General features: G+C 31.3%; 1 protein-coding gene across 1 annotated transcript in view; it reads left to right on the top strand.

Annotated features, from left to right (window-relative positions):
* LOC129966370 (ankyrin repeat and SAM domain-containing protein 1A-like) overlaps window positions 1-17416 on the top strand; it is a 106606-nt gene extending 89190 nt beyond the window's left edge. Inside the window, exons 12-20 of the mRNA XM_056080793.1 lie at window positions 1219-1390; window positions 2656-2976; window positions 3062-3183; window positions 4604-4852; window positions 9940-10050; window positions 11297-11605; window positions 13426-13584; window positions 14849-14986; window positions 17177-17416. Coding sequence (XP_055936768.1) covers window positions 1219-1390; window positions 2656-2976; window positions 3062-3183; window positions 4604-4852; window positions 9940-10050; window positions 11297-11605; window positions 13426-13584; window positions 14849-14986; window positions 17177-17401 — 1806 coding nt within the window. The 3' untranslated portion in view covers window positions 17402-17416. The remainder of the gene's footprint in view (window positions 1-1218; window positions 1391-2655; window positions 2977-3061; window positions 3184-4603; window positions 4853-9939; window positions 10051-11296; window positions 11606-13425; window positions 13585-14848; window positions 14987-17176) is intronic.
* Window positions 17417-18424: the final 1008 nt, after the last annotated feature.

The following is an 18424-nucleotide window of genomic DNA, read 5'->3' as shown; positions in this document are numbered from 1 at the left end:
TTTTACTCCAAATCTCCTTGCTACATCTTAACATATAACAACTAGTAAGCTCTGTAAATACTCTGGTGAAATTGTTTGTAGTTATTTCAGTATGCATTGACACTACTTTTATGAATATTATCTCAGCTCCTTTTAATTTATAAATTAACTGAAATTCCTTTCAATACTTCTATGGAAATTTTATAGATAGGCAATAGATGTAATAATTTTAAATTTCCCTTTTTATCTGAAACATCATCAAGATTAATAATAATCCCAAATTTAATAATATATAGTCACTGTAATGTTTAAGGAACATTTATCCATCTGTAGTTATCATACATCTAAACAAGATACATTATAAAATACCATGGCAAGTAAAAAATCGCAACCAGAATATGTACCTACATATTCTTATTGTAAGTACCTCGTCTCAAATCAGTTAGAACGTTTTAAAAATACTTATTGAATAAGTCTAAAAATACATTATTATTACCGGCTAACACCTTAACAAGAGTTTTTTTAATCACAATATAACTTTGTAAATTTTTCAGAATGAGGTATAGCAACGCTCAGACAGATTCTGAAAAAATTCGAGGATTTTATCTCTTTAAGTCGCACAAGATACAGAGATTTTTACATTCTATGTAGTTTTTGCTTTTTATCTTATGTCTTGTTGAAGATGCTATAGAAGATGATATTTCAAATAGAAAATATTTCCAAATCTAGAAGAGTTGTATATTAAGTTGATTATTTGACTTGCCGAACTGAAAACATGAAAATTTCTATTGAATTTCACATCACCAGTGAAGACAAACTAATAATAGTTTATGTTTTGAAAACAGTAAAAATCGCATTTTTGGGTTTTCATTTTTGTGAACTTTATTTTATGTGTGTGTATAAAACCCGTCGATTTCTAAAAGTGATGGTTTCTAACGAAATGCTCCCTTTACCAATGAATCAGATCAAATCAACTTGTATACAGAAATTATAATGTTACTTATATTTAAACATTTGGTACTTGGGTATTAACTGTATGACAGAGTTTAATAGTTAAAACTGCTATGTTTATTACAGCCGGCGATTGATCGTCAAAGATATCAAGTTCGCCTCTTAACTATATTTGTCAATAACATGCAGTTGACCCTAACGCTTGTCAGTGATGTATGATTATGGCAAAAATTATACAATGGCATACGATTGATATAATTTTTCCACAACTTTCAATTTTCTTTACAGGAAATCCGGAACAAAAGGGTTTCCCGAGACATCGAAACGTTGACAGAGGATGAACTATTTGCCACTATCGATTCCGGTGGTCACATACGGGTATCTCTTCGGAGAGAGAACAAGTCTGTGTCCGTATCCACGGACAACATAGAGGAAGTTGTGGACGATGACCCTTTTGCAGGTAAAAAAATATTCTTTATTTAAAAAAAATTGGATTAATCTCTGGGTTCTGCTAAACATGAAAGGCATCATTCTATATTTCAAAATGCTTAAGACAAAATATTAAATAAAGAAGACTCATATTAATGAAGAACTACGTGTACTGAATATAAAGAGTGTTTATATTACTATTTGTATTATTAAAGAACAAACAGTAAAAATGGTAATTTTCAAGGAGAAAAATTATTAAACTCTTAGAAAGGAGGGTTCATCTGACAACTGACAGTGAATGAGATTATTATTTATTTTTCAGAAACAAACACAGATAGCCTAATATTATCACGAAGATGTAAAGAATACGCTATTAGTTTAAACATGCAATTAGATTTATTAGAATTGTAATGACTTGATTCTGTCGGATCAAATAAAGAGTAGCGTTTATATAAAATTTTCTTTACTTACAGCCTTATTTACATAAAAACAACTCTTTCTCATCTAAGTTAAATGAATGATGCTATTTACAACACGAAAATAAAACAAGAATAGTTCCTCGAACAATTTCGGAGAAAACAACTTCACAAGAACAGCTAACAGGCTGTTGGCGTCTCAGGTTACTACAGAGGTAGCTGTCGGAATCCACCGAATTTCCTTCGGGTGGAATTTTACTCAGAAGTCCGATTAAAACGAAGCTTCTCTGACCTTTCCTCCTCTCTTTCTCTTTCTTCCAAAAAATCTCGCATTTTATTTTTCCCTTAGACTCCACCTCTCATGTCCACATTGGTACACTTGGACTCCCTGATACCCAATCAACGTTCAGAACAAACCTGAATGGTCTCCGGTCGACCGTGGGAATGTCCGTTGATGATCCATCCTCCACAATGGGAAAAATGAAGATTGACATCCGGAGGGTTTGACACTCTCCCCTTTTGAAGACACGATTTATTTCCCTGGGAAAACGCACGTATGGTTCTTTATCTGGACTCACACTAATTGGCCAGATGACCGTACTTAAAAGGAATCTGGAGGCACTTAACACTGTGGGAGTTTTACATCTTGATGATACAGCTGGCCAGAAATGCTAATTATCGAACATTACTGCCCTCAACTGATGTGAATAGAAACTTTAGATTTTTCCGATATTCTTCAAACGAACTTTTGCCCATACTTTGAAAAAATTCCACGAGTATAGTTAAAATGTGTGTTTTTTTAAATTTCTACTCTTATACTTCATACAAATATTTAAGGGCTTATAACTGAAAAAAAAAAATATTACTCATATTTCCATAGGTCTTTGTCGTGGATCAACAGTCTGTCCATCCAGTTGTCCATGTGACTTCCAAATGTCACTTCGAAGTCAGTCAGCCACCAGGCAGCAGCATACCTATGATAATATGCTTGGTATGAATACTCTACCAGAGACCAGATCCTCCCGCAACTTAAGAAGGGAAAGTCCTTGCTCGGATCCAGGAGGTCAAGTCTCCAGGTCCACTTCTTATGACCGGTCATCTGTTTCAGACTGGGGAGAAGGGTCTGCCGCTACGACTGATTCAGTCTTCGTTCGTGATATGGAAGAAACATTTGCAAGGACGCTGTCCAGGCTTCGGAAAGGTACATTTCGCATATTTATATATCTTTTAATATAATGATGGAATACGAATGTGCAAGAAATAACAATTTTTGTGTTCCTTTGAAGAATTCCAAAGATCTTCCTTCACTTCGAGTTTCAATACTGTCGAAGAATGGTTGAAAAGTCTCGATCTAGCAATCTACACATCGAACTTTGTAGAAAATGGATATGACGACATTGATTTCTTGGTAAGGATGTTCTTTGAGTTTTTAATTCAGAAGCATTTTCATTTTTTTTTTTTTTTTTTTTTTTGGATATCTGGAAATGTTGGACGTAGAAAAAGTGTATAAATATTTCAGAAATTTCTTGGATCACTTTTAAACAATGCAACTTCTGGGTAGATTACATTGTTCAGTAAAAATTTTACTGTCAGTTATACTCCACTAGTCCTTTTTTTTTTTTTTTTTTTATAATGCCGGTTTTGAATTCGGCGCTGTTTTTCTAAGATTGTCTTTAGCTCTTAATAGAAAGTGAAGATTAAATTTAAGCAAGTAAGTTTCAATGATCCAATTGCACTGCAAGTGGCAGTAAAATTGAATCGAAATTGACTCAAACGTAAATCAATAATAAAATTAAATCGATGCAATGATTTAAATTAATCTCAAAGAGTAATCAGTATATAAACCAACTGATAAATCAATAAAGGATTCACATAAAATTTGGGAAGTAATAATTAATGAATAAATTCTAAAACAATTCATAAAGTAAAGAATATACATATAATAAATATATTTGTTATTGTTGTTGTTTCTTGTGGCACTTGCCACGGACAAGCCCGCTTTTCGAAGACAGCCGATTTAAGCCTAAGGGGGAGAGCCTCTTGTTTTTAACGTAGAGCCATCTTGGGCCAAGAGTACGACTTCACTACTCCCGCATCACTCATTCGCAGGCACAACCCCTTTTTACAGGAGGGCACATTCACATATCTCACAGATAGAATAGGAAGAACGACCATGCCCACGCCCGGACGCCCAGATCACGGGGAAGACGAGCTACCCCTATGCCAGGACACCGGCAAATATATTTGTTATATATATTATGTATATTTATTTATATATTGATAAAAAATTTAATAAAATAAAATAAATGAAGTTCAACAAAATCCGTAGTAGAACACGTGAACAACGGATCCCAATGGCGATTTGGCGATATATTTCCAAAATCGCCATTCCAACTGTCATGTGCTTTTAGTTATTGTATTCAGATGCAGACGCTTAGATAAGCAAACTTATTTCGCTCAAGATTTGATTAAAAAAAAAAATACTACAACTCTGTTGTAAAAATTGTATAGAAAAAATTTTCGTCCAGGTCATTGAGTTTTAGCGGAACATTAGATTCTAAAAGATTTTACGAAGGAAGAAAAGTAACATATAAGAGTTTGTATCCAATTTAAAGGATTTTTTTCATTCTTATGCACTTCATTATTATAAAAATTTTAATTCTTCTCCACACTCATCCCCCGACCCCCAAACAGTCACATTTATAAACTTATTATTATCTGTTTTATTACTAATTCATTTTTAATCTCTTAGTTTAAATTCACGGGTTCCACACACCTATTTATGCCTGGTTGTTCAAAAAAAATTTTTTTCTTCTTCTCTAAATTAGGGAGGTAACATTCTTGAAGATGATGACCTCATCGAAATGAACGTATCGAACAAAGAACATCGGCAGAAGATTCTAGAATCTTGCCATAGTCTTCCAGCCTTGAAACCGATCAGTGAGAGTCAAACACCCGAGTCTGTTGGGGAATGGCTGCGATCTCTTCATCTTGACCAGTATGTTGACACTTTCAGAAGGAACGGGTACACGGATATGAGCAAAACAAAGAAGCTGTGGGATGTTGAATTAAAATCGGTAAGTAATAATTTTACATTATATTCTAATTTAAATATAGCACTCTTAAGAAATCCAGGAAAGTTTGAAATATCTATAATTTCCGAATGAATCAAAGTAGAAGAATGCCAATAAAAAAATTCTTTGTCTATAAAATCAGTGATATCTAATTTAACTAATTGGAACTAAATTTACATAGAATAGAATTAAAATGATAATATAAGAATGCTCATTCTGCATCCAGAAGCATAACAAAAATCACCCAGAAATAGAAAAAGAATTCATTCAGAAATAGAAAAAGAATTCATTCAGAAATAGAAAAAGAATTCATTCAGAAACAGGGCAAAATTCATTCAAAAGTTGAACTAAACGCATCCAAAGGCAAGAACAAAACAAAGAAACTGTGAAACTCGAATAAAATCTGGAAAGTAATAATCTTGCATTGTCGTTTTAAAAAAAAGTTTAGTTTTAAACATAGAATCGTACTTTTTAAACCCTAATCCCTTTTGCTTAAATTTGAGTCATATTTTGAAATATTTATTAGAAATAGTGAAGTTTTACAGAGAAGTAGAGTTGAAACAAATGCGCCATTGAAAAATAAATTCCTTTAATAATGAATATACATCATAATCAATAATATGATATTACTTATTTATTAATCAAAATGTTAATAATTTTAAAATCATTTTATTCCATTACATTACAGTTTTAATTAAGTTATACAGTGATAGGAAAAAACAAGAAAAATAAACCCGTTGAACTACAAAACACTATATATTATTGTATTCTGGCAGCATTCTTTATAAAATTTTCCAAATAGAAATAATATTAAAAAAAAAATTAAATTGATTAAAAGTTTCTAGAGTGATTTTCTCTAATTGAAATTTGCACCAAATATAAGAATTTTCAGAAATAATGGAGAGTTTTATATCATAATTTCAAAAACAGAATAAAAATTATTTCTCGCTACCGGTGATGTTTGGAAAACAAGAAAATCTCTCGAAAGATAAAAACTCAAAAGATTCGAGAATTTTTCCTATTTTTTTCAAGATAATTTAGTTTTCAAACTTTCATTTGATTTACAAACAATGAGTCCTCGAACTTATTCAAGATTTAATCAACAGCATTTTCCGTTTTTGAAAATTATTTTTGGGGACTTTTTTTTTACAAATTTTCGATTTTCCTTATAGATTATTGTGGTTCAATTTCTTTTGTCGTTCATTATCTGACCCCTGGCAAACTTCTCATTGAGCATTTAGATAGTTTTATTTTCTTTTTTACTATTTCCTTAAAAAATACCTTTAATTAATTATTTTACATATAAGACATTGAAACTAACTTTCTTGAAGGTGACATAATTAAATATTTTGTTAATTTAGATTGCCATGATATTTGTTTCTTGAAAATTAATTATATAGGCATTAAATGAAAATAAATAAATAAAATTTTATTTTAGAAATTGGAGAGGGCAAACGATTGGAATACGAAAATTACATGGTCTATAAGCCCCAGATGAGATTCACTTAGATTCACTGAGTTTTGGAAATAAAAAAACTTTTTTTTTCTCCTGACATGTGAAAATAGGAATTTGTGATCATAAAAACTGCTTAAAGCACGGACAAGGATGCAAAATATAACACTGTTAGTTATACGGACAAAATTAGCACAAATAGTGCAAGTTATTCGAACTATAAAGTCATGAGCCTCATGAACCATAAAGGAACTTACATTGTTTGTAGGCCCCAGCAGGTCTTAACTCAGCCCTTCAACACATTTAACTGCAAATACATCTTTTTTTAAAGATTTCGCTTGGTATGTGGCCTCATAGGAGCTTGTGAAGATAAGAACTGCTTAAAGCACGTTCAAGAAAGCAAAATACAACACTGCTGCAGTTGCTAGTTATACGGACATAATTAGAACCAGCAGAGCAAATCATTCGAGCTATAAAGTTATGAGCCTCATGAACCATAAAGGAGCATGCATACCGGCGTCCTGGCATAGGGGTAGCGCGTCTTCCCCGTGATATGGGGATCCTGGGTTCGAGTCCCGGTTTGGGCAGGGTTGCTCTTCCATTGTTCTATCTGTGAGATGTGTGAATGTGCCCTCCTGTAGAAAAGGGCTTGTGCAAGCGAATGAGTGATGAGTGAGAATCAAAGTCGTACTCTTGGCCCAAGTTGGCGCTACTGTAAAAACAAGAGATGCTCCCCACCGGCTTAAAATCGCTGTCTTCGTAACAGCGGGCGTATCCGTGGCAAGTGTCATAAGAAACAACAACTTGAATTGTATGCTGTCCCCCAGTGGAGCTTAATTCACCTGTGTTAGGGAGTGAATTGTTTCTTCGGGGATTTCATCTGAAAGTTGAAAAGTTTGTAGTAATTATAATCTATTTAAAGTACAGGCAAAAATACAAAATTCAACTTCTCTGCGACTTAAATACCAACGGTGCTAGTTAATCGGACTATAAAGCAACGGGCTATTGATACATGCTACCCATGTAGCGCTTAATCCACCTCCGTATAGAACTGCAAGTACTTTTTTTACTTGAAGTTATAGTAATTAGTACAACCTAGAATCTGATTAAAGCACATACAATAATATCAATTGCATTTTCACTGCATGTTAGTATCAGTAGCTCTAGTTATTCAGCCTGTAAAGACAGGCTGAAAAAAACAGTCCATTTGGTTTGTCTATTAAAAATCTCAAAGTTTTTGTTGTTCACGTAATTGAATCGAATTATAGACAATTCTGAGTATTGTAAGGTTAAATACAAATGTTCTGTATATATTATTCATTTTATTCTGTACCATTTGGATTCACGTTCTAAATTGAATAGATGATGGAGGAATGAGCTTAGGAATAGTCACACTTCAGAAACTTTTTAAAAATAACTGCTTAAAATTACTTAATGACTTTTCAAATCATTTTTCTTTACAATTAAAAATCAAAGCATACACGCTCCCATATGTTTCACTTTTAAAAATAACAATATTCGTTTATTCCGTAATAAAAACGTTCCTCTCTGTTAACAAACATTCTCCTCACTCCATTAATGCGAGTTATCCCCGCAAACATTCCATTCCTCTCTTTTTCCGTCCACCTTATCTTCTGCATTCAGTATTCCCTCATTCAGACGAAAGTCATTCTTTACAGACTGCCTGTTTTCCGCTTGATTGGCCAATCCTTAACTCAAAACTAAATGCATCAATCTAGTTAATGATTGGCGTTGACGTCCTGCGACTAAATCGCCCCGGGCGAGATCATTTGCCTACGTGCTCATTGGTCCACACCGGCAGGGGAGGGAGGAGCCCTTGATTAATAGCGAGCTTTCGGTAATTGGCCAGTATGCTTCATTACTCCTGTTAATTAATTGTTAATTGCGTATACATTGAGATAATTGCGGCCATACCAGCGTCGACTCGCTTTTAATTTCGCTCTATAATGCCCCTCCAACCAATCTCAATTGAGGTATGGATTTTTTTGCGTCAGGAGCGAGGTCTGAGCTTGAAGGACATTTTGAAAAAAAAAAAAGGAAAATATCTTTTATAATTGCAGCACTTTAGTAGCAGTGTTGCAGCCAGGGTTCTTAATAGGAAAATCCTTAATCTCTGAGGTTTTAATTAGTATATCAACAATATTTTCTTTTCGCTCCAGGGGCACCTGTGCAGCAAAAGTATTGGAGTGCAGCAAGCTGTTACAATGACTTAATTATTTGGTCCAGCCAAGCACACTCCGACACTTCAGGCAGGCTGTGCTTTGACAAGCGTGCTGCATTCGAATTAGAAGACTGCAAGGTTAATTAACGCAGTGCAGATGCAAAATTTTATAGACTTTGGCACGGGGACAGGTTCATGGACCATTGAGAAATCGGAAAGTCGCTGCCTGTTGTCAGGATGCTCGCATTCCAGGATTAGCGTTTCTGCTCTTTGCTGGGAAGGAAGGGATTTGGGGAGTTGAAGTAATTAAACTAATGGCGAAATTTTTAAATTTGAAACTTCAACAGCGACGTTCCTAAATTAACCTGGAGTTGGCAACTAAAGGAAGGATGTTACCGTAAAAAAATTGTAGGACTTCTCTTTAAAGTTTAGTTACCTGTTTCGAATTATTTGTGTTACAATACTGGTAAATTCTGCATAATTCATTTCCCTTAACTATGTTATCAATTAACTTCTTAAACAAACCAACTAAATTTGTATTTAGAAACAGACGTGTTTTTAGTCAAGAAGATTTTACAATACCTGTTTACTCATCTATTTTGAATTATTTGTCTTACAATACTTTTTAAATTAAACATAATTCGTTTCCTTTAACTATGTTATCAATTAAATCTGTTTCTAAGCTTGTATTTAGAAACAGACATGTTTTTAGGCAAAACGATTTTACAATACCTGTTTACTTACTTGTTTTGAATGATTTGTGTTACAAGATTGGTAAATTCAACATAATTCGTTTCCTTTAACTACTATGTCAACAGTTAACTTCTTTTACAAACTAATGAAACTTGAACTTAGATATATAACGTGTCATTGAGAATGAAAATTTTACAATACTTAATGACAAATAAAAGACGTTAAGTTTAAAATTAAAACCAAGAAGCCTGAACGAAGGATTTCAAATCAAAAAGGCTTCCTCAATTATTTTTCTTAATGGTATTAAAAATATTTAACCGAAATGTGCTCAGATAATGTGTTTTGCTCTACTGATTATGGGTCTTGTGGGATACAGGTATTGTATTTTTGTTTAAGAAGCCCTGGTCCTTACACTTCTTCCTATTTCTATTATAAATAGTTTGTAATAGCATCATTAACGAAACTTAGGCACTGGATTGTAATGAATTATATGTATTAATTATATTACAAGAAATTAATAGTTTATGAATAATAGCAGAAAAATTATCAAATGCTTGAACACTATCAAAGATGAAATCTCTCAAACATCAAGCAAGAATTTGAATTTAAACAAGTATTTTTCTGATGGTACTAAATAAATTCTTTCTCATATATTTATTATATGATATTTATCGACAAATGTTTCACATTTGAACTTGTAAACTTTGTGTAGAAATTTTTGCTATACCTATTATTTATATCAATTATAAATAATCTTTGCAGATTCTTGAAATTACGAAACCTGGGCACCGAAAGAGGATACTTACGTCATTAGGAGAGAAACCTACAAGCCGCCTATTCGATGAATTGAAAGATTTCAGTCTGTCAAAACTGGTAAGGACCAATGAAAGTGTGGCTCATATTTTTATGCATGACCGGTTAGCGAATTACATTAAATTCAGAGACTAAGTCCGTCATCCTATTTGTTTGTTTATAGATCACCACTTAGCCCTTAGCATTCTGAGGACTTTTTTCGCTTGAGTTTCGCTTTTTCACTATGGAAGTTTGATTGATTTATTCTGGAAATACATAATTATAATATATATATATATGACATCTCTTAATTTAAATTCTACTGAATTTCCTAATTCATATATTAAATTTGTCCGTGCTAATTTCATTCTAAAATATTCTCTTATTTTTTTTATCCAATAACCACATTTTTATTTTATTAACTCTACATCCTCTCTAGAAAACTGATGATTTTTGAATTTCGAGTAAAAGGGATACAATTCCTTAATGCTTACAACATTCTTTTAAAGATACCTAAGATTCCCTTGCCTAAGTTGACAAGTGGCAAAGAAATCCCTATAAAATTCTTATATTAAAAATTACTGAAGGGAAAATTTTCTGGCACTTCCGTTCTTAGATCGTGGTGTAACAGGACGTCATGCTTTTATCGCCTCTTTACGATAGAAATTATAACTTCCATGGTGAAATAAGTCATACATATAATAAATAATAAAATTCAGAACAATAATACAGATTCTTGTTTTATTTCATGTAGAAAAATAATTCTTTTTAGTGCATTTATTTTTAGCTTTTAATATTATTACCGCTTCCTTTTTTGGCCTAATTATATTATTAGGTTCGTATATTAGAAAACTTAAAAAACTTAAGGAAAATTCAGACAGCATATCAAATATTCCACAAAAATGGGCAATCATATCAAAATCTCTTTCCAAAAACTGTTCATGGATATATTAAAATCTACATTTTTCGTTAAAGTTTTATTTTCTTGTCCTTTTGGCGATTGTTTTTAATCTCTTAGCAACTCTTAAGTGCCCTTTTTTCCTTTGTTCATCATTCTGAAATATTAATATAAAATGGCGATTAAGTTAAAACTTTACATATTTTACTCACAGTGTCATTTCTTGATGTATTTCTTCTCTGAAGTGTTTTCCATCCGAACATTTCGTTATCAGAACAAATCTTACTTGAAAATCCCAATCATATAATTTGCCCGTAATCCAATCAATCACTGTACTTATTATAACACATCGATGTATTTTACTATATAAATAGAGAGAGGCTTTTAATACTGAAATATGTCTCTAAGCAAATACTTTATCTTTCCCAGGATTGGAATCTTGGTACCATAAGCGGCGTATCTACAACTGACGAACCTTCTTCTTCTGGGGACGAATCGAGAACAGTGGACATCATGAGAGGAGACACAAGTATTCGCAACTTCACCACCAATGGCAGTTTGTCAAGGAACGAATCTCCACCACTTGTGTCTGCTTTGAAGATTCGCCCTCCCACGCAGCTAATGGGTGACACATCCCCCCAGCAGACTTTACAGGAATTGCCTCCATCTTTTAATTCCACCCAGTGGAAGCATCAACCTGATGTACTGGTGAAGGGAAGTTGCAACTATACTGCCAAAGTAAGATCCTACTTTGAGAATAATCAAAGCTTTATTATTTAATCTTAGTATGGTAATCTTAGAATGTAGTCATAACGAGTTTCAACGTGAGTAACTACGATTAACTAACAATTAAAAAATAATTAGATTTTTGAATCGTAGTTATTTTATTAGATTTGTTTCCAAACATTTTATTAGATCATAATACCTTATGGTAAAATTTAGATCTCGGCGCTAAAGGATTTAAAGTTTGGTATATATATCCTCAAAGAATTCCTAGTATATATAAAGGGTATCCTTTAATTAACGTAAGAATTGAATTTGCCACCATCCGTGCAGTAAAGAATTGGCAATCCTATTAAAAGAACTATTTGGTAGCTGATAGTTTAGGGTTAGTAAAAATGGAGCGTTACAGAAGAATGCGTTTTCATTGTTTAACAATGTTTGAAAAATAATGAAAGCCTGGCGCCAACAAGTTCTGAAATTTGAGAATTTTCCACCTAGACCGTGTGATTTAACACCACTGGATTTCTTTTTATGGGGATACTTGAATTCAAAGGTCTATGCCAACAAATTCACATGCACTGAAGGAAGGAATCCAACGTTTCATCAACGAAATTAAGCCACATTTATACAAAATGCTCATGGAAAATTTCGACAAAAGAGTGCATATTTGCCAACAAAGCCATGGAGACCATTTGTGCTGTGTGTTATTCCATACATAACCCTATCCTGCGTACTTTGCTATCCAATAAAAATATAACAATTTAAAGAAAAAAAAACTGTGTTGTTTAAAAAAAATTTAATTCATAATCTTGCGTTAACACATTGTTGTATCATGTAAAACTCAATTTTTGCTAACACCTAACTATGAGCTATCAAATGGTTTTTTTAATAGGGTGGAAACACTCTGTTGCGCGAATGGTGGTAAATTCAAATCTTGCGTTAATTTTGGGGCACCCTTTAGGTCTTGTCCGCATAAATTCAGATGCCATAGATCAAATATCCTTCTGTTAGTGTCTGATGAAGCTTGACAAAAAGGGTGTCGACTTAAAATCTTTTAATTAAGACTCAATATTCCAAACGTTTCTCCAAAATAATCTGTGTTGCTTCAATAACCAATTCAAGAGCTTTATAGATAGAATTAAATGTTAAGTCCAATAGATGCATATTAAAAATAAATATATTTATTTAGATAATATTCTTTACTCTGCAGGAATTTTTATATTTTAGAAAAGAAAATAATCAATTCTCATTGATTTTAACAGACTAAACTTAATTCTATAAATTTCGATAAAAGATTCAAACTGAATAAATTATAAAATCTAGCGAATTAATTATCGCTATATAGCGTACATGTGTTTTTTTTTTCAGATTAAAAAACCATTATCAAATCAATGAATTCAATCTAGGCTTTCCATGAATGCTGGATTTGATAATTTAACTTTTGTTTTTGGTAAAGAATAATATACATACTTTTTCTTCGTCTATAAAAGTCATACCGAATCTTTACTAAAATGAAAAAAAAAAAAAAAAAAATCGTAGGAATTTTTTGAATAAAGGAATTGGAGCAATGAAAATGAAATAAACATGAATTAAAAACATAAAATCACTTCGAAAAAAAATTGAAAATGTTTAATATATAATAGACTATATCCGATTTTTTTTAAACTGAAAATTTGTGATGTATAATAGACTATACGAAAAAATTTAAAAATTGAAAATTTGTAATATATAATAGACCATATTAAAATTTTTTAATTAAACATTTATAATTGTTTTCTTTATAGAATTGATTTTTAAGTTTTTAATATCTTATAAAATAATTCTTTTTCTTCTAGTACCTTGGATCAACGCTGGTGAAAGAGGTCCGTGGCCTTGAATCGACGAGGAAATCTATCCAGAAACTCAAGAGTTCTACTCGAGACATGAACAAAATACCCAACGTCATTTTATCCATATCTCATACCGGTGTCAAATTTATAGACGCACAAGCAAAGGTAAGGAATCACAATTTGCATTTAGAAACGAATGGAATTAAAATAACTAAATAAACTAAGCATCTACTAACGGTAGACTGTAAACTTAATTTTAGCGTTTATTAAAAATCTCAAATACTTTTTAACATACAAAATGGACAAAAATTTCGTGTGTAGTTACGCAACATAGTGTATTTTGTGTCTTCTTATATAATGAAGAAAACTAAACATGTTCGGTCTCTCCACAAATTTTTTGCATATTTAGTCCATCACCTTGAGTCTGGATGTTAAATAGAATATTAACCTCAGGTATTTACGGATACTGTTAAAGACCTTGAGATGATAAACTGGCTTAAACTGGTGCAATTAGCTGACAAAATGGAAAATAATTCGATGGTCGAAGACAAATTATGAGTCTGAGTGAGAGTGAAACCGTCCAATGAGCTTCAGCCGTAATGGGTATAATCTAGCACCTTCTATTTTTGTTTTCCTTTTATAAACCTTTGCACCATCTGAATGTAGAGCAAGGGTATTAGGGAGAAGCGGGCGAAAAACCCTCAAAAGTCACGGCAATCAACAAGTGGGAGTACCCTTTCCCCTCTGAATTATGTGTGTAGTGACGCAACATAGTAAGTTTTGTGTTTCTTTATTTAATAAAGAAAATTAAATATGCGCTTTGTATTATTTTCTTTTTATAATTTAGATCCAAAATTTAATGGAAATACACAATTTGGTTTATAATAACACATGATTTATTAAATTAATTAAAATATTTCTTTTTTAAGTTATTGCGTCCACGTGCGCTAATAGTATTTATAGATTGATACACAACCAAATCTGATGCGCTGTTGACGGTTTTCGTACAAAATTTAATACATAATTATAATTTTGATGATGAAATTATGTACGGGTAATCATCTACATAGATCTTTGAGTTTTTGAATTACCATGTCCAAGAATCTCCGTATTAGGCAGATAGAATTCGAAAAATGTATTTTTAGAACTCGGGAAGATTTAAAAGATGAAGAATCATCAAAATCTTCATATCGAATTATTTTCAAAGATTTCAGTATTTTCTCTTCGAATTTTAGAAAATAAAAATAGATCATTCAAACTCGAATGTAATTTGAGATTTTAAAAAATTATACTATTTTATTTATTATTTAAAATATTAAATCATTTTTATGGTACTTTCATTTATAGATGTATATGATTTATTGTGTATTGTCACAAAAGTACATTATGTTTAATGCATAAATTTTTCTTGCTTCTCGTTCAATTTCAGAAACTGGTGTGCGAGCATGAGATACGAAACATCCACTGCGCATGTCAGGATGCTGATGATCTTAACCATTTTGCATATATTACAAAGGAGCATCAAACTACAAATCACTATTGTCATGTATTCTGTGCTCAGAATATGGTAAGTGTTTGTTTATCATAACGCTATTTTTGTCATTCTCTTTTTGGAATGATTTCTAATGTGATTTAAAGTGAAGTAGTCAGTGGAATAAAAAGCAATAAAGCGTTAAAGATTCGCACGCCAATTTCAATTTTTCTGCATAAATTTTACTAAAATTAAGTTTTAATATCGGTATCTGCATAAATTTTACTAAAATTAAATCTTAGTATCAGTATCTATCTGCATAAATTTTAATAAAATTAAACTTTAGTATCAGTATAGGTCTGCATAAATTTTACTATAATTAAAGTTTAGCATCAGTATCGGTCTGCATAAATTTTATTAAAATTAAACTTTAGTATCAGTATCGCTCCGCATAAATTTTTCTAAAATTAGACTTTAATGTCAGTATCAAATGTTAGCAAAGTGAAGACATAATGGCAGTAAGATCAACTATTTTCTTATTTTAGGGATATAGTTTTAATGAAATTTAAAAAAAATTTTCATTAAAAAGTGCGCATGTTTCTTATGCAGTATTTATTGGATTTTTTAATTGGTTTTTTATTATTTTTAGTCAAATTGATGGCTTAAATTAAGACCATAAGATTTTATAATCGGTCATATAAAAAATAAATATTATAAATCGAAAATTATCGAAGTTTTGTGGGACTAGATCTTATTCGAATAGTAGAATATTTATTTACGGATGATTGGATAATATACGAACAAATGGATGATTTAATTGGGAAAAACATAGTTTATTTGTAATGTATTTGTTTAATGACTACAAAAGGACAAATATCGACCACTAATTATGCGCTAGAACTGATGTTCGAAGCACAAATATAATTTTAGTCAAAATATTTTTTTTTAGTTAATAACAAACAAACTGACACGAATATTTAAGGATGAATAAAAATTAAAATATTAAATGAAAGAAAAAAAATCATCAAAAATATGGTCAAGGAAGACGACTTTACTATATGCTGCAGATCAAATTGGATAGTCGGCATTATATGAAAGGATAAACAGTAAAAAAGAAAAAAACTCTTGATATTAAAATGCTTACTCGTAATAAAGTTCTGAATTCTGACTACCACATAGATGACGTAAATACTGTTTCGCTGTCTTTCTGATGTATTTAATGTGTATCATTTTATACATTATTAACTTTTCTTCATTAATCGCACTCTTCTCTCTATTACAAAATCGACATGGATAATTCTTCAGAAGCAGATAATATAATCTTACCATTTTAATTGGCATTCTATCCATAGCTCGCAATGCAATCCTGCATTCTCTTATTATATCGGGGGCTTCAATAAACGATGTTTTATATTCTTTTTAACAGTTTAGATGAGCAGCGATTCATTTATTGATATCTTGTTTTATAAAAAGTTCTATCTATTATGAAATCGATAAGGACTTGTCTTCATAAGCAGTAAGTGTAAGCTTATTATTTTAATTGATTTTGTACCAAGAAATCAACTTAGAGCAGTGCATCACTTATTTGAGCTTGCTCGGTTTTTATATAATAAGCGTACAAAAATTTGCTAGTGCGCAGAGCTTACCCATGCTTTGATATATTATAAAAATAAAATATAACCGAAACATAAGCTTTTATCGTTAAAAATTTAAATCAAAATAACAAATTTATACCAAAAATAAGAATAATCAAGAAATAGGATTATGTATTTATCTATTTTAATGAATAACACTTTTTTAAAATATCCTGCAAGAATTCAAAGCGAATCTACAGGTAGTTTTTTCGGCAAAGCTGCTGGGCACTATTTATATTTCAAAAATAAAAATTCAGCTAAGGAAGTTTTGACTTTTCCTTGATATTCTGTTCTAGTGTTGGTCATTCATTGTATATTTTCATGTAAATATGCTTCGGGAACCATCTTAATAAATAGTCAAACGCAGCATTTTCACAAAATTGCGTTAATTATACAAAGTAATTACGCTTGTATTATATATAAGTTATGTATATTGTTGTATCTTAGTAAAATCAATTACTGTGATATTACTAGACTTTTATGCAATGCATTTTATCAGATCAAATTTTGGATGAAAAAAATAGTGCCGTGAGATTGATTTCTCCAGTGATTTCAAGATTTTATATAATTGTGATTGTTTCTCGATTGTATAATTACCAGTTTATAACGTTTTATACATTTAATTGCGATAAAAGTGACCTTTTCTTTCTAGGATATGGCTACAGAAATCATCCTGACTCTAGGACAAGCTTTCGAGGTGGCCTACCAGATGGCGATCCGGGAGAAACCGGAAAAGTCCGGTAAAAAAAGCGAGTCAGGCACGGCGTCCTGCGGTGACGACCAGAAGAGGTACGTCAGCCAGATAACCGTGCATTTAGTGCAGAAAACCCCGGAGAAAAAAAATATGGACACTGAACTCAAGATTGCTGAGTCGTGACGTTAACATTAATACATACTTGTAAACTAGAATGTCGAACAAGAAAATTGTAAATGGTTATAAACTGCTATCTTAATATTATTATTTGGAACGAAAGGTCGCTTGCTTTTGAATGGTTGCGAGTCGTTTGCATTGTAACAAACGACAACGGACTGATTGCTTCAGAACGAGTTTAGATAACTTTGGATAAAGTGTTAAGTTGAAGAAGTTGAGTTATGAAATATCATTTATGTAATCTAATTAAAATTTCTCCCAATTTGAAAAAAATGTTAATGGTGCTGCCATCTATTGTCAAAAAAGGTAAACTATATACTTCACTCGAAGAAAATAAATTTCTTATATTTTAGAATAAATATTTCATATGTCGTAGCAAAATTTAAGAAATATTAAAGTTATAGGAATGATAATGAACAAAAGAAAAGCAATTTTGGGATTTTTTTTACTTGGAATTTTATTCCAAACTTCAACTGCAGGTGACCTTCTCTGGACGCGTTGTTTATTGAGAACTGATTGCTGAAGCTCAAAGTTATATTTTCCTTTTTTTTTAATAATTTTTAATAATTATTAATAAAGTCGTACTTTATACTAGTTTAAGTTTTCAGGTATACTAAAGATGCTTTTGAATTGTATAAAAGTGAAATTAAAAGATTTTGGATCAAAATAACTTTATGAACTGTTGAACAATAAATAAATTACTTATACGCATAGTAAAGTGCAGTAAATTACTTTTAAATTATTGAGATCTATTTTTTATTGCACCATTTAAAAAAAATCAAACTAAAATTTACCGCATGATTTTGTAAGAAATTAAAATTAATCAAATTTAATTAAATAAATTTTGATGGTAAGTCATTTTAAAACAAAATATGATTAGCAATTAAATGAAATATTTAAATTATCCGGTGGTTGTCATTGAAATTACAGAAAGAAAAGTTATTAACTGGCTACGACTTTATATTAATTCTACTGATTAAAAATACATTAAAGGTATCACTTTCATTATATAGTTAATTTGAATTATGG

This window comes from Argiope bruennichi, chromosome 4 (assembly GCF_947563725.1).
Source record: "Argiope bruennichi chromosome 4, qqArgBrue1.1, whole genome shotgun sequence".
NCBI lineage: Eukaryota > Metazoa > Arthropoda > Arachnida > Araneae > Araneidae > Argiope > Argiope bruennichi.
Note: the sequence above shows the minus strand (reverse complement) of the source record. Positions and strands in the feature narration are given on the sequence as shown.